We start from the raw sequence: 23,210 nt of genomic DNA, 5'->3' as shown, positions 1-23,210 counted from the left end.
AATTGTTTGTTGAGATGATACAAATAACGAAGCTCAATGTATTGCATATGACATAGTACATACCTAACATGCACAAATGTACAAAAGTATGAACAGGATGGAAGAAACTAAGAAACCACTTGAGAGTGCCATTGCCTGATTCGATATACAGCTTAAAATTGCTCAAATACAGAATAGAATAATGGATAAAATTTGCTTATTAGAATTGAGGGTTATTGGAAGCTGGTCTCCTCAGAGAAATGGGAGGAGCACGAGACGAAGCAAGTGGTTTTCTTTGCTTTGCTTCTGGTGCAGCACCGAAGCATAATAATTAAATTCATAAAGCGAGGTAATCAGCAGCAGTGTCCGAAATGCCTTCCAAGCAGGCTCTCGTAATCATCATAATATTTGGTTGTCCTTTTCATATATTCCTACCGTCTCATTTCGCACCCAGAGACAAACTATGTCTGTCACATTGTCCACCCAAAAACTAATTTCCGCCTCCTTAAAGTGCAAGGCTCTGCAAATCGAGAAGTTCTTGAGTATGGCTGTCGACCATGCCACCCGTCTAGCAAAAATGCACACAACAGAACTCCTTGCATTCGAGTCTCACACAAACTCATGTTGGTAGCACCAAATGCAAGCTCACTTTGTGTGCGACTTAGACAGGCGGATGGACATGGCGCGGTAGCTCTACCCAAGAATTTCTCATGCCAATCTTACTCTCTTATCGCCATCTACAACTGCATGCCATGTTGTCCTACTCTGCATATATACAAATATCATGACTCAGCAAATTCAACTCCTTCCCTTTAACTAATAATTCTAAAAGAAAAAGCCAAGCAGGAAAAAATGAACCGTGTTTTGAGAAAATTAAGCCCCACTTCACTAAACGTAACCCTAATCTTACATCATTCGTATTTCTGTTACGGGGGCAGTGACTCAGCGGTGACCTAAAGTATGCAGTAATTACCGGAGCATGGTACAGGAAAGTCTAACATTGCTATCAAAGCCGTTGTCTTGTCCCTACATGAATGGTTTTGCTATAAATAATAAGCCTGTCTGATGATAAAAAGATGATGAAGCCACTAATCATGCATCCTAACCAAAAGTTAGTTGATTAATAAACGTGGATTCTTGCGTAGGATTCAACCTATCCCCTCCTAATCTTATTGCATGTTTAGGTGGATCCAACACTTAAAAAGAAGACAACAAAGGAAAGCACTAAAAATATAGGAGAAAATTAGGTTGGGATACTTATTCCATACAGACTTGCTTATATACAAAAGTGACTTATTGAAAGCACACGATTAAGGAAAAAAATTGTGTACACACATATGTCAGTTCGTCTAAAATGAAAACTGAATTCATGCGTGTAAAGATTCAGATATTTTTCTTAAATTGGTGTGTGTATCCCGTACCTCATTATTTACAAAATTAGAGGGCAACTCAGAACCAACCAAAAAACTTGCAACCCTATGGTGAGTAGTGGCCGACCCATTATGCTGGTGGGTAATGCCTACTTCACACACGTATATGATGTATAGTCCATTTTAGACCAATGTAGCGTAGCAATATTACATGTGATGTGAGAGAGACAGAGTGCTTGCTAGACCAATGTGGCGTAGCAATATTGGAGGCTGATTCTCTGCTCTCCCATTTTTCTTTTTTTGTTTTGTGTGATCATGGTAAGTTATATTAACATTTTATATATATTTTTTATAGAGATAATAAGACAAAAAGAAATACTAATTTAAAATGTTGACGTGGTTTAACCGTAACCACACAAACAGGAGGGCACGGGAAGTGGGAGGGCAGGGAATCTGCCTCCCATTACATTGTGAGAGAGAGATAGAGTGCTTGCTTGGATTTTTTTTTTTATCATTTTGTGTTAATGTGTTTTGCTGATGTAAGGTAAGGTAAGGGATTTCAAAGTAGTTTGGATAAATTTTTTATTTTGCCGGAAACAAAGTTTGGTATACCAATTTTCATAATATAATTGATTGGAATTCTTTTTTAAAAGTTTTCAACCAAGTATAGTATTATAATTGATGTACCGAACTGAGTTCTAGCATATTAAAAAATCACTCTCAAAATAGTGATGGAGGGCAGTGGGGCCCACTTGTGGGTGTTTGTCTAGTGGGTTTGGGGCGCACTGCCCCATCCTTCGGCTCATTTTTAAGACCAATGTGGATCAAGGACCACACCCACATTTCTCCTCATCTGGTCCTCCCTCCCGCTATAAGAACCCCTCCTCTGGCCTCTGCACTTTCAAACCCAACTCACACAATCTCTCAAAGCTCATCACCTGCAGAAGAAACACATACACTCACTCGCTCACTGCAGTCAGAAGACAGAAAGAAAGAAAGAAAACCCTACTTCTCTGAAATATGAAGATTGGCAGCTCTGGCAGCATGGCAGGCAGCAAGAGAAGGCTGTCTTCGTCGTCAAGCAAAGGACTCGGAGGGGTCCTGCGACAGCAAAGAGCCAGGCTTTACATCATCAGGAGGTGTGTCGTCATGCTCCTCTGTTGGCATGATTGAAAACATGATGACATGGGGAAAGGAAGATTTTGGTTTTTCTTTTTAATTTCTTCTTAATTGTCCTCTTTTTCTTCTTCTTCTATCATCGATCTTTTATCTTCTTGGTGGAGTTGTAAATAGCCAGCGAATGTTTTTAGGAGAGTTGAAGACAAAATTTTGTATGGGGTTAATTTGGCCTTATGGGGCTTAGATATGTACATCGGAATAGCCTAAATATATAAACTTTTATATGATATAACAAGCTAGAGTTCTTAATATTTCATTGTTCTTCTCATATAACAATATCGTTTCAGTTTGTTACAATTTGGAAGGGATTTCCAAGTATAAAGATTGAAAAAGGAAAAAGGGTTTAAAGTTTCAATTACCAAAGAATTCCATGTAAGGTTATACTTTGAGCGAATCTGTTGTATCACCAGATGTACACGATCAGTGAAGATCTCTTTAGAGCAACTACAACCTTGATGATGTTCTTATTTTCTTTGTCCTATTTCAGTTCCAAAGAAGTGATGCGGAGTTCTCAAAGTTTTCTTCCCTTTTCAAATGGCTTTGTTATGTTCCCTAATCTTGATTAAAAAGAACAATTATGACCCAATGAAATTGGGTGAACAGAAACATTGGTGACAATAATATAGGATCTACAAAATCGTAAATTTTGAAGTTCATCTGGTCAAATGTTAAGTGAAGATTAGATTCAAACTGTTCTTTTTTCAGTATCCCAAATTATTTTTGCTTTTTTAGATTTTCATGTCCAAAAAGTGCTTTAGGCATAAGGTAGAAGCATCAAAATTCATGATTAGTACTTTGACCAAGTCGGTTAAGTACACTTGATGACAAAAATTGAACCTTAAAATAATCGCTTAAGCCTTAATCCCTTTGTCATAATTCCTTTTCTATATGGTTGTTTTGGAAGGCCAATGATTAATTAAAGAAACAATTGCAGTTGGCCCATAACTAATCACTATAATATCATAAGCTCTTGTTATGATCTTCTTGTCTTCAACCAAACAAGCACCAGCTGCTCCTCAAAAATCAGCTCCACCTAAGCTTTCTCTTCCAATAAGCCATTATTTCAGTGAGCTTCCAAACATGGCCTTGTGGGAAACCAGCTTTTTTGACGTTTGGGTCCAAAACCCAAACTCAAAAGCTCCCTTCCCTCTCTTTGTGGGCCAGTTCAATTATTGGATCCAACTCAAGTTCACGTGTGCCACGTGTACGGTCGTAATGGGCCTACCCCCAATAGTATTCCCTTTTGTCTCTTCTTAACTTTTGAAGGGAGAAGAAGGGAAGGGGCTAAAAGTAAGGAAAGGCATCCTTTTTTGATCCATTTCTCTAAATCTACCTATTTGGATCATTGAAATTTGATCTAACGATTAAAGTTATTATAACTTTTAAGGGATTCCTGTTTATAACCGTTAGATCAAATTTCAATGATCCAAATATATGAACTTGGTGAAAGAGATACAGAGATGAACCCTTTCCTAAAAGTAAGTCCAGGCAGCTTCTACTTTTGGTAAAAAAAAAATAAGCACACGTACTCTCTAGTCTACAGTAATACAATGCACCCCCACGTAATATGTGGACACCTGTCTCCATAATACAGGCAATGAATAATGAGCAGACACGTGGCATTCTGATTGATTTAATATAATTTTGTGTTTTTCTGTTTCAGAAGAGAGAAGGGTGGGCCAGAATGTCAGTTGTACAGGAGCTGAATGTGCAACCTAATTTCCTGTTGTCGGCCTGTCACCTATCCGTCTTACTCTATGAAATTTACCTCCATGTAATGTTTTATGTTCGTAGTATTTTTACGCAATCATACACTATCATGTGTTTTAAAGTGTTCATATTATAATAGTAGACGTGTTTTATTAGGTTTCAACATTTGTTCTTTTGATCGAACTGACCATGTTATACACTCTCACTAATACGAGCATCATTCTTACACACCCTAAAATTAGACCCGTCAAAATGACGGAGTGAGTCTAAAGCCGTTTTAGGAACACGATGATGGTAAAATCTCTCGATGCATACAATCTTTCTCCAAAGACGGAGCTTTTAAGCCTTTTTATTCTTTTGAGCTCACCTGTCACTCAAAAATGAGTGAGTGAGGGGAGTAGGATTCTTTCTTTTGTCATTATCTGTCTATAAAAATTAATAAAAAAATATTAATATTGTTTAATCGTAACCGTTTAAATATTAAAAAAAAAATTAAAAAACAAAGTAAAAAAGGAGAATTCTACTCTGGATAAAAAAAACACGCCTGACACAGAGCGATTGGGTCAAAACGGCAGGCTCACAATGCCCACGTGCGCCACCCTAATCTTCAACCCCACCAACATAACGTCAGATTCTATTCTAATCAAACAGGGGGCCCACACGTTGTCCCCACATGCCACATCCCGTGTCTTGTCTTCCTCAATTCCCTCCAATAATGTTACATGGACATCAACGTTCAAGTATTTAATGGATAAGATGTAGTTGCATCATCCATGTAATTAACATGATGATGCGACATTCTCCAAACTTGTTTGCCGATGATTATAAGCTTGGTTCAAAATGTTTTAAAACAACTGTTGAAATGATTAAAAACGCTTTTCAATCATAAAAAATGAAAATTATTGCTTAGATAATAAACTTTAAAGTGCTTATTAGTCATATACACGCTTTTTCAAAAAGGCCAACTACGAGCACAAGTACTTGCTATAGAAATAGCCCAAAACCATATACAACTCCTTCATGTGAATTAAGACTTGAGTTAGTCATGTTTTTTTTCTAGGGTTGTCTCTCATTATTTGGGATTCTTGGAAAAAGGATGGGAGTAGGATTCTCCCTTCTTGTTCTCATCCTATTCTTTGCTGTTCTTTCACGTTTTGTTTTTTGTCTTTTTGTATTTATTAAAAAATTAATATAAGATATTGACGTGGTTTAATCGTAACTATTCAAATATGAGGGAAGAAAAGGAGAGAGATTAGAAATGAAGAAAATCATCCTCCAAAAAATGGCCCACAGGCCATGGTGTCTCCTTGCATTAAGGTGGTTGCTTATGTATAATTAATACACGATTTAGGATAAGTATTTTTTTATTTTTTGGAAAAAAAAAATTTATTGGGTTATGCTGGCTGTTAACAAAACAAGGTTGCTAAATCTTGCATCTAAAAACCCTACATAAATAGGGTTAACGTTAAAGAAAATCGTGTTTTAATAATGTTATAAAGACAAAACGTCATGCACAACATGTAGACAGATATATAAAATTCAGGGGCTCCTTGTCCAGTTCTTTTCTTTCATTGGAGCCTAAAAAAGCCAGGGTGCTGTGGCCCTCTTTGTCTACTTTTTAGCCCCATCAAGGCATCAAAGAGAAAAAGATGACCAATTGCATTTGCCAAGGGAGGGAAGCATTAGGCAAGGTCTTGCGAATACAACAAAGGGGTGCCGTGCCCTATTCCAACTAGGTCACTTACCCTACAACATGCTAAAAGGGCACCAGTAGAAGCTGCTTTTCCAGGTTAGGTCCCATCTGGATTCCCCACGAGCAAGTATGCTGCTCATCAACAAGCACTTTTACCTCCAAGTGCTTAATTCAACAGCGGGGCTAGGCCCAGTGGTCTCTCAAGCTATTTTCAAAGCCAACTTGCATGACCTGCGCAGCCCTGAGAGTTCATGAATGTTTTCATTGTCCAACCTGTTCCCATTCGATTACAAGAGGTGAAACTCATCAGTGTTTTCCTTGGCGTTGATAAAGCATCGAGTTTTCAATCATTTGATGGTCCACACGTCTCTCGCCTTTCCGTTTTCACTTGTTTTATGCAGTTGAATCCGTTATAATTCGAATGCCAAGCTTTCGAATCCAAAGACACAAAAGCAAACCAGATAAAATAACTGCATTTTAGCTTGATGCTTAAAAGAGAGCAAAAAGAGTAGGTTCGATCGATGTTTGAACACAAACGATCAGAGAATTACAGTTACAAAAAAGCAGTTCTTTAACAAAAGGCATAGTTTAATCAAAACGTAGCTACAAAATATTTACCACCATTTGACCATAACCAACACAAAAATCCCGAACCATGTTCAGTCAGCCACCTTGCCACCCCAAGAAAGGAAACTCTCCTGTGACCCAAATTCCTACAATGCCCGATCCAGAAATGCGTTAGCACAATGGAAAATGCAAGAAAAAGGAAAATTGTCAACACCAACAAGCAAGAGAAAGTCGCAGAGAAGACGGCTTACCAGCTGGCTGAGTCGGAAATCCGGAGGTGTATCAAGGTCCATAATATTAGCAGGATCAAGGACAATATTTTGGCACGCCTCTAGATCCTTCTTTAAATCCTCAGGTCCTAGTTTAGCGTAATCAGCAAGACGGGGTTTGACATGTGCTTGTTCACCATTTTCATGCCCACCCCTATTTGGAGATTGGCTCTGAAGGAGCTCATCACACAGAGACAACCCTTCCACAAGTTGTTGCGAATCCAGAAGGTTCTGTGACTCATTGTCCCACCATTTTGGATCTTCCTGAGCATGATCAATGTTTTCAGTGTTATTAATTACTTCATCGGCTTGGTTTTCTACCTTGTGTTGATCATAATCGTCAGGAATTTCAGATTCAGGGCGAACATCTTCAGCACGGTTCACCTCGGGATGAGCTTCATCCAAAGCAGAGTCAACATCAGGATGCACTTCATCTTCAGCACCGTCTTCCACACGATACTTCAATTGGATACAGAAGCCATAAAAATAAGCCCATATCAGTATCTATTTGGATCATTCACATTTATGCCACATTCTTACACTACATATTAATGAAAGATTACGCGGAGGGAATGTACAAGAAAGTACCCATGAAGGCAGGAACAAATGCAAGCAGTATAAGTTTTAAATCTTCAATTTGAATACGTTCGTCACACAATAGATAAAAATGCCTTCTTGTGCTGCTAGTAGAAATGTGGAAGTAAACTAAAAACAAAATTAAGAAAAAAATTATACCTGAAGAAAGGGATCTCTGGAAGGAGCAGGAGTATCCAGTCCCAAATCAAAATCACCAAGCTTTTGTTCAGCGCGCGGAGGTTCAGGAGTAACCAAATTGGGAGTGACTGGATCTACCTTTGTGATCACCGCATCAATACTTTCAGGAACATCTTGGTCAGTTTTATCAGCTTGCTTGGCTTCCTGCTGCTGGTAATATATTTTTGATATAACATACTCTCCATCCTTCTCATCCTCCTCAATGCCTAGGTGATATTGATGCATAACCCAGTTGGTTTTCACAGGTTTTCCTCCTCTGACCGTGCTCATGTAAAGAACCATAATCTTCTTGCACCCTTTTTGTACTCCATCCAATATCACTGGCTTAGTCCTTCCAGTCTTGTGCCAGCGGACATCACCATCACCATCATGTATCTTTCGCCGCTTTCGTGTTCCAGTATTGTAAGCCTTAATTGCTCTATGAAAGAAGTGGGATGGACTTCCATCTAGCTTAACATCTAAAATTTAATTTTTCGAATCAATTAATAAAGATTTAAGGGTCAAAGATTTAAAACAAAACAAATGTTTCTCACTTACTAGGTAGTTTCCTAGGATGGGAACAACAGATTCCTTCGTCGTCGTCAACAGTTAGAATAAACTCATCAATAAAAGGATGGGGTTTTTGATCACCTACACCAGATTTTGCAAGTAAGTGCCATATAATCTCTTGATCAGTTGGATCAAATTTTACACCCTTGGGTAAACCCGGCCACTCTTGAGCAACCTGGAAAGAGATGGCAAACACCCTAATTTTCAAAGTTCTACAATTTTCGTTAAAAATAAATGAACCAACAAACAGAAACAAACTCATCTAAAAATACTCCAACGGAGCTTCTGTACCTAATGGTTTTTCATCGATAAACGTTAAACTTCAAACATATGGATCAAAAAAACAAAAACAAAAATCTTACATCACTATTGTCAATCATATAATGGCATTTTGGACAAGATTTAGTTGGGTTGCTTTGCCATTTGATTCCAACAGAATCATAGCTTCCAGATGCACTCCTGATTTTTGTTGCAATTCTATTTTTGTCAAACAACCATGATGGCCTGCATGTATTACACAAATGGTTACACTTGAAGCAATCAGCTGCTCCCACATATGATCAGCAAAGTATTTAAACTCTTGACCAAGCTTAATTAGAATAGATATTTTAAGTTGGAAGGACACTGAAAAGAGACATAAAGATATAACCAGCAGTACAGAGATTATTGAGAACAAACAGCATAGTTAAAAAGATTAACCCATGAGAATACATAACCAAGTAAAAAAATTGCCTAAAACTATCAAACAACGACCGGCAACAGATTTAAACTATGAACTGTTTCTATCATGGTATACATGTAAACAAATGGAATGACGCATAATTTGACTAGAGAAATGAAAAATAATGTTAGAAAATATATGATAACTTGCAAAGAAAAAACCTTTTAGTGCCAAAACACACTCGTAATCACTCTTCACAGATCACGACATTCATGCTCCCGAATTCGGGGTAGAGGGATGCAAACATATAAAGCATTTTAAAGCACACTCGCACAGAGGAGAGTCATTGTAAATGGTAACAAAAACCAGACTAATTAATAACTCGATGAGAACAAAGGGCAGTGGATTACACAATTATACGAATCCATCTCAACCTTTCCACCTAAATATAACAAGGGGTACAAGCAGAAGTGGGCGTAGCCACATTAGCTACACCGGATGTGCTCCCCTATGCACCCGACTTCGAAATCCCCCTCCCGCACTTTAGATTAGTTTAAGGCATAATATCGCTTGTACAACGAAAATGCGTGCAATTTAAAAGGAAACGTAGAAAGTAAAGAAACAAGCATATGAATCTAGAGTGAAGATTCAGCATAGCGCTCAACCAAATCAAAGTAGTTTCTACTAGTTAAAGCTTAAGCACTACCATTTTTCTCAAAGTTCAAATTTTTCATGGTACATTCGATCAAATGAACAGATGGGTTAGTTCAAAATCGTGAATTTCCATATAAATTTAAAAAATTTCGATAAAACCTCTGAAAATTCTATGACTTAATTATAGGAGCATCAATATACACTAAAAAAATTGGAAGAAAAAAAAAAAAAAAGCTACAATAAAAGTCATCGGAAAATACCCAGCCATGGATGAGCGGCGACGATAAAGAAGCCCAACTCAGAGGCAAAGCTTCCGTCTTCGGTGACCGTAGCAGACTTGCTTTCTCTCTCTATCTCTCTCTCACTCCGCTTCGTCTCTGCTTCCACGCTGAGACCGATTGACGCTAAAAGGACTTCAGATTTTTTTACAAAAGAAAACTAAAAGAAAACTAAAGAAAGATGTTGGGAAATTTTGAAATTTAATGAAAATGATAAAATAAAAGATAAAGTGAATAATATTATAATTGATTTTTTTAATGTAAAAATGTGGTTTTTCATTAAAATAAACATTAGCAAGAATTTTTCGTTAAAGTTTCATTTTTTATATTTAACTCCACTTTAATTTCCATTTACTATTTTAATTTATACAAACTAAGAAAAAGTAAGGACTAATTACAATTTATTTTTTGAATCCATAACTCGGTTTTTCCTTCCCTTCTTACCAATCTCTTGTCTCATGCTCAACTCACCAATGTTGATCAAGACTTGAGAGTGAGTCAGATCATTGTTAATGCCCAGTGGGATAGACATCAATTATCCTTTGTGGTTGATGTTGATGTCGATGTTGTTAACAAATTTTGTAGCATCCCCTTACTTTTGGTCCCTCGAAGTGACTCATGTTGTTGGGATCTAAATACTAATGGTAAATTAGAACTCTACCAATATCAATGTTATTTCCAGTAAGCTTCTTAAAAGAATGTGGAAGCTTAACTTACCGCATAAAGTTAAAATTTTCAGTTGGCTTTCTCATTTTGGGTAAACTCCAAACTAGGGATCGTTTGGCATACTATTTTGCCTCTCTGTAATTCAGAAAATGAAAGTCTAAGTTACCTTTTTGTTAACTATGATTTGGCTAGACAAGTGTGGAACTATGCTCTGCATGGGTACGGATTATCTTACAACAAATCATTTGATGCTTGACGGTCCTTCAGGAGGGCATAAGACGAAGCCTAACTCCATTCGATGGTCTCCTCTACAGCTAGTTTTGTCAAGCTCAATTTTAATGGCTTAGTGATTAATCAACATGCTGCCTCTGGTTTTGTGATTAGAAATGAGAATGGAACACCTATCATTGTTGGGGCTCGTCGTGTTGGGCAGAACATTATTTATGTGGCGAAATGTTTGGCACTTTGCGGTGGTTTCTGGATGGAAAATTCGAGAGGTTTTAAGTGGATCATTGTGGAAGGCAACTCTAAACTAGTTATTGAGTGTATCTGCGGTGTCTTTAATGCTCCCTGGCGACTGAAGACCATCCTTGATGACATTCGTAGGCTGGCGTGCTTCTTTGAGGACATTAGCTGGATGCATGTTTTCAGAGAGGCTAATTTCCTGACGGATGCTATCACGAGTGTTGATTTTTCGGTAAATAATTTTCATGTTTGGGATAGATCTATTCTGACGGCGGCTCGTCCAGCTTTTCTATTTGACTGTACTTAGACCTGGTTTGGTACTGAGGTAATTCTGAAAAAAGCTGCTATCAAAAAAAGCTGGGAGCTGTTTTTGTGTTTGGTAAACACTCAGCTTCAGCTTTTTTTCACAGTTTTGGATGAAAAAAAGCCAAAAACAAGAAGCTGCAAAACCTAGCTTTGAAAAACCGGTTTTTTTTCACATCTGTTTTACATAAAAGTTTACCAAACATTCTAATACTGCTTTTTTTTTTTTCAAAAGCACTTTTACAAAAAAGTTTACCAAACACTCTACTGCTTTATTTCACAGCTGCTTATTCTCACAGCACAGCAGAATCAATTTTTTTTCAAAGCACAGCAATACCAAACCAGCCATGAGGTTGCTCTATGGGCTTTTCTCTTTAATATATTTGTTCCCTTCCTATCCAAAAAAAAAATTACAATTTATTTCATTTTTAATTTTTTAAATCTATTGCTTTTTGAAATTTGAAACCGCGGGCATTGTTTCTTAAACAAATTTTATTGTAAGAGATTTGTTCTGCGAAATGATAATGAACAGAAAAAAAAAAAAAAAAAAAAAGGAGAGCAAGAGATGCATCGCGTTTTGCGAAAAAAAAAAACGGAAAAAGAAGTGGAAGAGATTTCTAACCGCACGATCCGGTGTGAACGGTGACGATTGATTGATTCCATCAGATCCCGAGAGAAGCATCCGGAGAGGATCTCAGTTCCTGCAGAATGACCAGACCAGGGCAGTAGTGAATGCTGCAATCCCTAAACCCGCCACCGCCACCATGAGCAGCAGATCCAGAAACTTCCGCCGCCGCGCCGACGACGGCGACGATCAAAACGACGACGCAAATGACACCACAACCGCAGTTAAATCCTCATCAAAACCCTCTTCCGCCTCCTCGTCAAAGCCCAAGAAGCCACAGAACCAAGCCCCGAAGCTTCTCAGCTTCGTTGACGACGAAGAAAACGCAGCCGCCCCGTCCCGCTCCGCCTCTTCTTCCAAACGCGAGAAGCCCTCCTCCCGTCCCGGCAAGCCTTCTTCAGCTCATAAGTTGACGGCTCTCAAAGACCGTCTCGCTCATTCGTCTTCCGCGTCCACTTCCGTGCCGTCCAACGTTCAGCCACAAGCAGGTACCTACACGAAAGAAGCGCTCCGTGAGCTGCAGAAGAACACGCGAACCCTAGCCAGCTCCCGACCTTCCTCCGAGCCCACCATTGTTCTGAAGGGCCTTGTCAAACCCACGGACTCAATCTCCGATACGCTGAGAAAAGCCCGGGAGTTGGACTCCGATTCCGACGAGAAGCATGAGAAGGAAAGGGGTAGTTTGTTTAATAGGGAAAAGGACGATGCGGAGGCCCGATTGGCCTCGATGGGAATTGACAAGGGCAAGAGCTCACCTGGTTTGTTTCCTGATCAAGCCACCATCGATGCAATTCGGGCAAAGAGGGAACGGCTGAGGAAATCGAGGGCAGCAGCCCCGGATTTTATCTCATTGGATTCAGGGAGTAATCATGGCGCTGCGGAAGGATTGAGTGATGAGGAACCAGAGTTTCGAGGCAGAATTGCAATGTTTGGGGATAAGATGGACGGTTCTAAAAAGGGGGTCTTTGAGGATGTTGATGATAGGGCAGTGGATGCTGGATTGAGGCAGGAAAGTGTCGAAGATGGTGATGAAGAGGATGAGGAAGAGAAGATTTGGGAAGAAGAGCAGTTTAGGAAAGGGTTGGGAAAGAGGGTGGATGACGGGGTGGTCAGTACTAGCGCTCCTGCGGTTCCTAGTGTGCCCCAGCCAAAGGCTACCTACTCTGCAGTGACGGGTTATAGTTTGGCACAGAGTGTGCCTGTTGGGCCAAGTATAGGAGGGGCAATTGGAGCATCACAAGGTTCGAATGTGATGTCCATAAAGGCGCAGGCGGACATTGCTAGGAAAGCTTTGGAAGAAAATTTCATGAAGCTTAAGGTATGAATTGCTGTTCTTCTGGTCAAGTTGAATTTTATATCGAAATCTATCAATGTTGGAGGTAAAGCATTTCTAGGTATCATAGGATAATAATTGAGTGACATATTGGCTTTTAGTAATGTGGTCGTGTATGTTGGTCTTAACTTTAGTTCACTAGCTATGGTTTTAATGCATAGATAGAATAACATTTTGATTGTGTTACTTTCCAACAGATTTTGTGGCATTAATGCATTTGACAATAAGAACAAATGTAAACCAGAGAATACATAGTTGAATAAATGAGCCATACGTTTGGAAATAAAAACTCTATCAATCTCAGGGAGCTCATTACTGACATGATATATCTGCGTTGTATTTTATCTGCCTTTATAGCATATTCATATGATAACCATGTACTCAAAATATGTTTTGATCTCTCAGGCAAGTCATGGCAGAACCATGTTGTCACTGACTAAGACTGATGAAAATTTGTCTGCCTCGCTGTTGAATATTACTGCTCTCGAGAAGTCTCTGTCTGCTGCTGATGAGAAGTACCAGTTCATGCAAAAGCTTCGCGATTTTGTCTCTTCCATATGTGACTTTTTGCAGGTATGTTATCGTAAAATACAATATGGTTTGCATTTGCTCCCCAAAGTTTTCTTTTGCCTGCTTACCAATATGGAATGCCAACTGGAGGGCATTTCATTTAGAATTGTGGTAGAACCAAGGACATTAAGTTCCGGCAGAATGCAATGCACCTGAGTTTCAAGCTAAACTGGCAGCATAGATGAATCATTGACTCTTCATTACATTTGCATATGATACACATTATAATTCACTCTCTTACTGAGGACTTGTTGCCGAAAAGTGGGCTACTGTAGGAGGAATTCGAAATGGCCATAACTCCCCATTGTTAATATCAAAGGGATTAATCTCTAGTTTCTTGTTCTTGTATAAAAATTTAGACTTGTCCGTTTTTCCCCTAACACCTTTTTCTCTAAGAAAAATGGTCGACAAAGTTAACAATTCTTCTTGAAAGGGAAACTGGCAGTGGTCCTTCCCATATTAGCAGATAGCAATTTGTTTATCCTTGGAAATTCAATCAAAGTTAGGCAACCACATAAATGATTGATGAATATTCCACTGTAGCAACCACATTTGAACTCTAACAGGGTTCTCGTTGTGGATTGCTAACCATAGCAGGTAAAAGGCCTTCTACCCATAGATTACCAACGAAGGACATGAAGACTGTATAGAATGAAGGCCTCTAACTCAACATTGGTTACCATTGATATTCTGTTGGCTTTTGCTTACTGTGTTTGACGGTTTACTTCATTTTCGAAATAAACATATATTTGAGATGTGGCATATGACTTCTAGTATCTACTTGATCCATTTTTTTCAATCCTGGTAAGGACAACATATCATGTTGATCTGAACTTATCTATTCCTGTAATTCTTCATTTTCAGGTTAAAGCTCCCTATATAGAAGAGCTTGAAGCAGAAATGCAGAAAGTTCATGAACAACGTGCGTCATCTACTTTGGAGAGGAGAAGTGCTGATGATGATGAAATGATGGAAGTAGAAGCAGCTGTAAAAGCAGCAATGTCTATCTTCAGTAAAGAAGGTAGCAGTGCTGAAGTAATTGCAGCTGCTAAAAGTGCAGCACAAGCGGCATCTGCTGCTTTGAGAGAACAAACAAATCTACCAGTGAAGTTAGACGAATTTGGTAGAGATATGAACCTTAAGAAACGTATGGATATGAAAGGGAGGTATGAGGCTCGACAACGCAGGAAAGTACGGTACGACTCTAAGAGACTGTCATCCATGGATGTGGACAGTTCCCATCGAACAATAGAAGGAGAATCAAGCACTGATGAGAGTGACAGTGAGAGTCAAGTATACCATAAACACCGCCAGTTGGTGCTCGACACTGCAGGTAAAGTATTCGATGATGCAGCAGAGGAATATTCTCAACTTTCAGTGGTCAAAGAAAGGTTTGAAGACTGGAAGGGAGAGTATGCATCAAGCTACCGTGATGCTTATATGTCTTTAAGTGTTCCTACTATTTTCTCTCCCTATGTGCGGCTGGAGCTTTTGAAGTGGGACCCCCTCCGTGATAAAACAGATTTTCTAAACATGAACTGGTACTTTTCATTTCACACCCTCTAGAAAGAACACTGAACCACACACAGAAGTAGTGCTGCTTGCTTACTTGCATCCTTATATTAAATATTCTTTTCTTCTGTTCAGGCATTCATTGTTAATGGACTATGGTTTACTGGAGGATGGAAATGATTTGGCATCAGATGATGCTGATGCTAACCTTGTCCCTGATCTGGTGGAAAAGGTTGCTTTACCCATTTTGCATCACCAAGTTGTTTACTGTTGGAACATTCTCAGTATGCGAGAGACAGAGAATGCAGTTGCTGCCACAAGTTTGGTAACAGATTACGTTCCACCTTCTAGTGAGGCTCTTGCAGATTTATTAGGTGCTATTCGCACCCGTCTGGCTGATGCTGTCACTAATCTTACGGTACAACTTTTGAATTATCAAACTAAAGCTTTAAGACATTTAATCAGGCATATGCATGTGTGTTTTAAACATTGATGCATTAAGCATGTACATTTTATAAAAGTGATGTGTTTATGCTATCTAATTTATATTTTCCTTACCTACCTGTCAACTCTAGATTCTAAGTCGGAGAAACTATGAACCAAGAAATTAATTTTGATCATTTCCACTGTATAGGTCCCGACATGGAGCCCGCTTGTATTGACAGCAGTGCCAGATGCGGCACGGCTGGCAGCATATCGATTCGGTATGTCTGTTCGTTTGATGAAAAATATCTGCTTGTGGAAGGAAATCCTTGCTTCTCCCATTCTAGAGAAGCTTGCCATTGAGGAGCTGTTGTGTGGTAAAGTTCTACCTCATGTTCGAAGCATTGCCGCAAATGTGCATGATGCTGTTACAAGAACTGAAAGGATTGTTGCTTCTCTATCTGGGGTGTGGGCAGGTTCAAACCTCACAGGGGACCGCAGGTAGTGCTTCAACTAAGACAGATTACTTCCATGCGTGAGTGTGCTTATTTGATGTGTGCATGTTTGTGTCCTATGCCTGTGATGGATTTTTGAGTTCAATTAATGATGTAGACGATGTGATGCTTTGACCCAACTAATATGGTGCTTCAAATTGGCAAGAGTTTTAGCCTTCTCCTTTCTTTCCATTCTTCACCTTCCTCATCTTGTCCAAGGTCATCCATACCTTTACAGGGTACTGAACTTTGTACAATTTGATGCTATTACATTATAAACCTTTCATTGCAGATACATGGCTTGAACATCATGTTGAGTTGGACATTATTTTTATCATAAACCGGCTTTACATTCCCTTTAAAACATAGCAAACTTCTTTACTTAAAAGAGCAGGAACTGCCAAGTCTAATTGTAATTTGTGAGTATTATGTCAGCTTAAAATGCTGAGGCCTTGTGCTCTTTTTGTTGCATAATTTTTCCTTCCTTTCAGTTTCCTTTTTTCGTCGTTTTAATTTTTACCTTCAGTTTTAAATATATTAACCAATACATGAGTTATAAAATGAAAATTATACATTCGTGTACATAAACTGCCTTTAACTGCATGTTCAATGCTCTTATTCATTTGCCTAAAGAAATAACTATTGTGCAGCCGTAAGTTGCAATCGCTGGTGGATTATGTGCTCTCGTTGGGTAGGACTCTGGAGAAGAAGCATTCGCTTGGTGTGACACAAAGTGAAACTGGTGGACTTGCCCGTAGATTAAAGAAAATGCTGGTTGATCTGAACCAGTATGACAAGGCTAGGGACATAGCAAGGACATTCAATCTTAAGGAGACATTGTGAATCGTTAGAAGCCTGAAGATTTTCGAGAGAAGCACAAAAAAATGTCAAAGGTTGCAGCTACATTTTCTGGCGACTCACTTTAAACAAACGCAAGGTGCAAATCTCTGACCCAAATATCTCTCTTCCGCTTGCGTTGTCGCTGGACATGATATATGAAACAAAAGAACGGGTCATCACAAAGTCTAAGAAGATAATTCTGTCTTTGTCCCTTTTGCTTTAGTTTACGCAATGGGGGAGATGTGCTTTGTGGCATGAGCTCTAGGAGTTAGGTTTCTTATGAAAAAAAAGAAGAAAAACACTAGGTTCTTATTTATTTTCTTCCTCCTACCTATGAGAAATTTGGATGTGAATTTTTTCGGCGAAGCGATATGTGATCGTTATAGGATAGGTTTTACGTAGTTTTCGATTCCAATGCCTGTTGTTCTTATGTAACTTTTGGGAATCTTCTGCCTTTACCCTGATGCAATAGCAAAATGCTACCAAAGTTTCAGACAAATTTACGATCCTACCATGTCTGCCACAGTTTATGCAAAAAGTCACATAGGCGATGATTCGACGCATTGATACCAATAATACGGATGGCGATGTGTCGGTAGTCGATGATACATCCATGATCCATATGCTCGCTGACATTGGATGGTGAGACAGCGGTCGCAATGGCTCTGTGGTCAGACGGATTTTATATTCCTATTGTTTTCTGTCTTATTATTTTTATAAAAAAAATTAATATAAAATGTTGATGTGATTTAACCGTGACCGCACAAAATAAGAAAGGATGGGAATGGCACCCAAACAGTAGGGCAGACAATCTGCCTCCCTTTGGAAGTGGTTCAAAAGGGGGACATTGGGAAGTTGGTGGTGTCTGCTAATTAATATTGTGTTGAAGCATTCTTAATCGCACCTACTCTTCCATAAACCACATTAACGTTTTATTCTTAATCATACCTACTCACCCATAATATTAAGACCGACATGTCTTAATAAGAGAGCTTTACTTATAGAGATAAAAACATAAAATACTTTTCACAGAACTCCACTAGTATTGAATTATTTTAAGGAGCAACAAACAAAAGCTCAATTCTCAACAAATTTATCTCAAAATACAAGTAAACCAAACTAAACATACCTCAAAAGTTCATATTGTGTCCAGTGAAAGTCGAGCTTTACATGAGTTTTGAGAGAGAGAGAGAGAGAGAGAGAGAGAGCGTTTTGCAAGTGAGAACTAATTAAATTACACCACAATAATTAATATTAGTTGGTGAGCTCATTCTTAATTACTTATTTGTTGATAAAAATCCGAAGCAGATGGGCAGTAGTCCGAGTGTCTAATTAACTCTTTAACAGTTTTCTTGTCTCGATGGTCGAACGATCATTTCATACCTAACAATGTTGAACTAATTAGATTACACCGCGTGTATGCATGCATGCTTGCTTGCTGTTGTAGGTGCCTTGCGTTGGTTGGTGAAACTTTAAACTTCAAATTAAGTTCAAACAATGAACTGATGCCAAATTAAATATTTCGTACAAGCTCGAATCATACGCACAAAATGATTTAGGTTTTTTAAAACTAAAAATAACGAAGTAACAAGGCGACTCTGTGTACAATGTTGCGTATTTCTTGAAGACATGACGTATTGAGAAAATCTTATTTTTAATTAAATTCTTTAAATTTGATCTCTTTTTTTAGTATTGTTGATTATTTTATGGTGTAATCATTATCTAGAGCTTAAACGTAAAGTTTCTAGTTTCATATACAAGGTCAGTTGCTACTTATTTGTTAATTGAGTTGCTGTCTCCATTAGAGATGTGTTTTTTCTACTTAGAGTAGCAAATTTAACGTTGCTATTCAATTGCTACCTTTTTGAAAATACTTTAAAATGAAGATATAAAAGACTGTTTTGATGCCACGAATGATCAACCCTACCAATAAATAACACCAAATTGCTACTTATTTGTTAATTGAGTTGTTGTCTTCGTGAAAGATGTGTTTTGTGTACTTAAAGTAACAAATTTAACTTTGCTATTCAATTGCTACCTTCTTGGAGATGCTTTAAAATGAAGATCTAGAAGATTGTTTTGATGCCACGAATGATCAACCCTACCAATAAATAACACCAAATTGCTACTTAGTTGTTAATTGAGTTGATGTCTTCGTGAAAGATGTGTTTTTTGTACTTAGAGTAACAAATTTAACTTTGCTATTCAATTGCTACCTTCTTGGAGATGCTTTAAAACGAAGATCTAGAAGATTGTTTTGACGCACAAATGATCAATCCTACCAATAAATAACACCAAAAAAAATCAATCAGATCTTGCGGGTATCATACATGTTGGAATTCCTCTGTGTAAAACCCCACACAAGACACGTCTCATCTGTCCTCCTTTAGATTTATTGGGTAAATTAGTAGGACCGACCGCAGTGTACTTGCACACAACAGTACAATTCTATCCCTGTTTCCAGAAGATAAACAATTTTGAATATGGTGGCAGTTAAGTAAATTTGACCAAAACTGAAAATGAAAAAGAGGAAACACAAAAACCCTCAAAAACTTCGTACTCGTTCGGTCAAATTCAAAGCGCCTATACGAGAGAAATGAAGAGTTCATCGTCACATGCACTTCAGAATACCACAATAATAATAAATTCGTTCTGTATAAGTCTTTTTCTCCAGCTACAAGCATACTTGTGGATATTAGCTCAGCAACCAACTTTCTTTGAGGCCGTGGGTCACGGAACTAAAAGGAATCTATTATTTTATGATCATTTTGGACATAACTCTTTTTGTAGTTTTTCATTATTATCTTCTTCTTCTTTTTTTAATCGTAATTTGCTGATTTCACCATGTTTAGTTTTTCAGTTTATTGATAGGTTTTTTTTTATTAATGATAGAAACTCATGAATTTGGTTAATGTACCATTATCATCTCGACAGTTGAAGATTATTACGTTGTTCATCCTGATAAAGGAACCGTTTATTTTTTTGATGAACCAATTTTACAATAATCTTCACCAATTGCCGCCTGTGTTGTTAATATTATATCCATTGTATGACCAGCTCAGTTCTTGCGACGATCGTACTTCTTACACTACAAGAAGTAAACTCCAAGTTTTTTCTGTTAAGGTAAACAAGTTTTGGATATTGGGATTAGACCAGATGAGACTTCAAAACAAGTTTTGGAAATTATTTTATATGTTTTGAAGTCCAAGTTGAATTCCATGAACGTAGATATATGTAATGTCTCCATGCATTACTCAGATTTTTGAGGTACGTGGCTTATATTTATTTGATTTGTTTGGTTTCAATTCTGCAGTAGCACGCCTAGATAGTTGTTGTCGATATAGTGCTAGGGGACCATGCATATTGATGCAGATCGTATAAATTTTAAAATTAAAAAAAAAAAAAACAAAGTCGCAAGAAAATTTGAAAAGCTGAATATTGGAGACAAGGGAGCGACAGAAAACACCATTCCAATTCATTGTAGCAGTAGTCCTTGAATTTCACCTTTAGTTTAATTTTAATTCTTAAACATTCATATTGGTTTTTTTTGGTCATCAAAAACTTAACACTGTCTTGCATCATTAGTGGTTTTCACTAACTTCGTCTATTTTTAAAGTTAAATCTAGGGATATATTAGATTCTTCAACTTAAAATTATAAAATAAAAAAAACAATAGAATAAGCTTAAAAAAAACAAAAATTTATAAAATAATAACTAAAACTTAATACAAAATAAAATTGAACTATAAAAATGGTTGAACTTTAGCAACTTTTAAATATAATGCAAACGCGATTTCAAAGTTGGTAGGAGGTCATTGTGGTGGACTCAACAACTTACAAATTGCATATTGAACTACAAAAAAGAAAATTCCTATGTATTCAAGTTTCTAAAAAAAAAACTTATTTTTTAGTTTTCTTTTCTTTCTTATTTTCTCATTTTTTAAAAATTCATTTTTAGTGATGTAGGGCGAAGTTCTTAATATATCCCTAATTTAACAGAAAAATAGACGGCGTTAGTGAAAAAGACCTACCAGACAACACATTATTAAGTTCAAAGACTAAAGAAACTAATATTGAGTTAAGTTAAGAGACCACTGCTACAATTAGTTTTGAGTTAAGTTGAGTGTTTGAAATGACGATTTTAACCATGCACAAAATGCTCATGTGAGTTTTTTAACGGAAAACTAATTGATGTTATAATTTGGACTATAATTGCTAACCATGGCATCGTAAGTGTTGAATTAGCAACATTTTCATCGCAAGAGTCACATTAAAAGTATGATGTCATTACAGGGACCACAAAATTAAAGAACCTGACCAAATTCAACAGTGAAGTTGGTGAGTGCATTCCGAGTGTCAAACTTGAATTGATTTCTTGTCTTGAGACCTAACGTTGTTAAATTGTGTGCACAACATGCTGTTGTAGGTGCCTTGGTTGGTGAAACTTGAAACTTCGAACAATCAAGGTGGATTAACGAGTTCGTACACGCGAAGTATATGCACAAATAATGTGCAGGTGATATAGTATTTAGTGAAAGCCAAAAATAACGGAGACGAACCGTATTGAGAAAATTTCACTTTTATTTGATTTTTTTTTTTTAATGTAGATATCATATATTGACACAAATTAATTGATTGTATTACGAAGTAGAATCATCATTCCGAGTTGAGACTATTTATTTATAGTCTTGGATTGGTACGTGAATCTCTTGGATTTTAGATTTTCAATCGAAATTGTAAAGACCATTTATGAGCATTACTTGGCTCCACTAAACTGTGGAGGAACTCCTCCTCAAAATAGTTGTGGCCTATTTTGTTTTTATGAACAGAACAATACATACTATAAATTACTATATAAATATCATCACTGCATTTAAATTAATTAAAACTAAATTATAGAAAATGATAGATGGTTCGTTTAGTCAATCGGTTATAGCAAATGACAAATGATTTGTAATACTTCTAATGATTTCGATCTTTTATTATTATACAGTTCAATGACTAAACAATTTTATATATTTTTGTTGTTGTTGCAGATATAATCCTTACAGATTGATTGATAATACAAACAATTCTAATCATAAACACAAAATTTTATGAATTAGTCACAGGCTGTTTTGCGGATTTGGACTTCCTTCAAAACGTTTTAAGCATGGCCAACTGGCCAAGTATTGTTCATCATTTACCAAAGATAATCAACCTCATCAAAGTTGAAAACCATTGAAGGCCAACATATGTCAACTTCCATACGGATTACAGAGAATGTCGCGTACATTTACAATGTAATACTAGTTTAAAGTTTTTTGCGCATACTGATTGATTAATTAAATTATCATAGAAATAAAGATCTATTTCTTTTTTCTTTTCTTTTTTTAATAGAAACGATAGTGGTTTCATTGAGATTGAAAACATATCATACAGAATCAAAGGGGGCACCCACAATCAAATCCAGGGGCTCCTCAAACCAACAAAATTCAGAGGAAGAAGAAGGAGCCAACTTGGCAATACGATGAGCCATGTCATTTGCAGACTGGCGAACATAACAAACCTGCGAAGCTTCAAATCCCCTCAAGCTAGTTCGGATGTCATCCACTAATAAGTCCATATTGTTGAAGATAGTGCCACATCAAATGCCATCTCAGCAGTTCTATTATGCCACCTCAGATATATTGTTAGTTAGTTAGTAACTGTCAGCTAGCTTAAGGACTAAGAGTCTATATAAGAAGATTGTAAGGCTACTGTATACATCAATTCAGTATCAGTGTAATCAATTACTCTCTCTCTCTCTCTCTCTCTTATTCTCTTCTCTCTTTTCTTCTTCGATACATGCTCTTTCTGCATTTATGTGCTTCTCTGCACTACTGTTAACACATATGAGAAGCACCTTGCTTGAGGTTGCCAATAGCTTGAACAACCTGCAAAGTGTCACTTTCCACAATAATTCTTGACAAATTCCTTTACATAGCCCAACAAACACCATCACGAATGTCATCCACTAGTAAGTCCATATGAGAAGCACCTTGCTTGAGGTTGCCAATAGCTTGAACAACCTGCAAGAGTCACTTTCCACAAAATTCCTTTGCATAGCCCAACAAACACCATCACGGACAGGTAATAGTTCAACCATTGTGGGATTTGATGTAGAGGATATTTGACGAACAAAACCTCCAGCATAGCTACCGGCTTAGTCGCGAAAGACCGCACCTACACCACCCAGGTTTAAGGCTGCAAGAAAAGAATCATCCACATTGATCTTAATCCACCCAGATGGAGGAGGACACCAATGGGACGACACTT

The 23,210-nt window shown here is 37.6% G+C and overlaps 3 protein-coding genes across 4 annotated transcripts; 2 read left to right on the top strand and 1 right to left on the bottom strand.

Moving 5' to 3' along the window:
- The first annotated feature begins 2,195 nt into the window (after positions 1 to 2,195).
- LOC137738072 (small polypeptide DEVIL 4-like) lies at positions 2,196 to 2,779 on the top strand. Its single transcript, XM_068477674.1, has one exon. It carries the CDS (start codon positions 2,370 to 2,372, stop codon positions 2,520 to 2,522), a length of 153 nt encoding a protein of 50 aa, XP_068333775.1. The 5' UTR covers positions 2,196 to 2,369; the 3' UTR covers positions 2,523 to 2,779.
- A 3,614-nt stretch (positions 2,780 to 6,393) lies between these two features.
- Positions 6,394 to 9,824, bottom strand: LOC137737552 (SUPPRESSOR OF GAMMA RESPONSE 1-like). Its single transcript, XM_068477070.1, has 6 exons — positions 9,666 to 9,824; positions 8,453 to 8,594; positions 8,079 to 8,265; positions 7,503 to 7,999; positions 6,750 to 7,226; positions 6,394 to 6,644 (listed from the first exon to the last, which is right to left on the bottom strand). Exons 1-6 carry the CDS (start codon positions 9,671 to 9,673, stop codon positions 6,591 to 6,593), a joined length of 1,365 nt encoding a protein of 454 aa, XP_068333171.1. The 5' UTR covers positions 9,674 to 9,824; the 3' UTR covers positions 6,394 to 6,590.
- Positions 9,825 to 11,667: 1,843 nt separating this feature from the next.
- Positions 11,668 to 17,588, top strand: LOC137737187 (transcriptional repressor ILP1-like). 2 transcript variants are annotated; one of them, XR_011068820.1, is made up of 7 exons: positions 11,668 to 13,060; positions 13,481 to 13,648; positions 14,510 to 15,186; positions 15,293 to 15,575; positions 15,792 to 16,081; positions 16,725 to 17,011; positions 17,441 to 17,588. XR_011068820.1 is itself a non-coding variant. In XM_068476590.1 (6 exons), the coding sequence occupies exons 1-6, from the start codon at positions 11,882 to 11,884 to the stop codon at positions 16,915 to 16,917; spliced, it is 2,790 nt and encodes a 929-aa protein (XP_068332691.1). In that variant the 5' UTR covers positions 11,668 to 11,881; the 3' UTR covers positions 16,918 to 17,383. The 2 variants fall into 2 exon arrangements, 1 of the variants encoding a protein (XP_068332691.1); XM_068476590.1 differs by lacking the exon at positions 17,441 to 17,588 and having other exon boundaries at positions 16,725 to 17,383.
- Positions 17,589 to 23,210: the final 5,622 nt, after the last annotated feature.

Source organism: Pyrus communis, chromosome 6 (genome assembly GCF_963583255.1).
Source record: "Pyrus communis chromosome 6, drPyrComm1.1, whole genome shotgun sequence".
Taxonomy (NCBI): Eukaryota; Viridiplantae; Streptophyta; class Magnoliopsida; order Rosales; family Rosaceae; genus Pyrus; species Pyrus communis.
The sequence above is the reverse complement of the archived record's forward strand: the minus strand, read 5'-3'. Positions and strand labels throughout refer to the sequence as shown.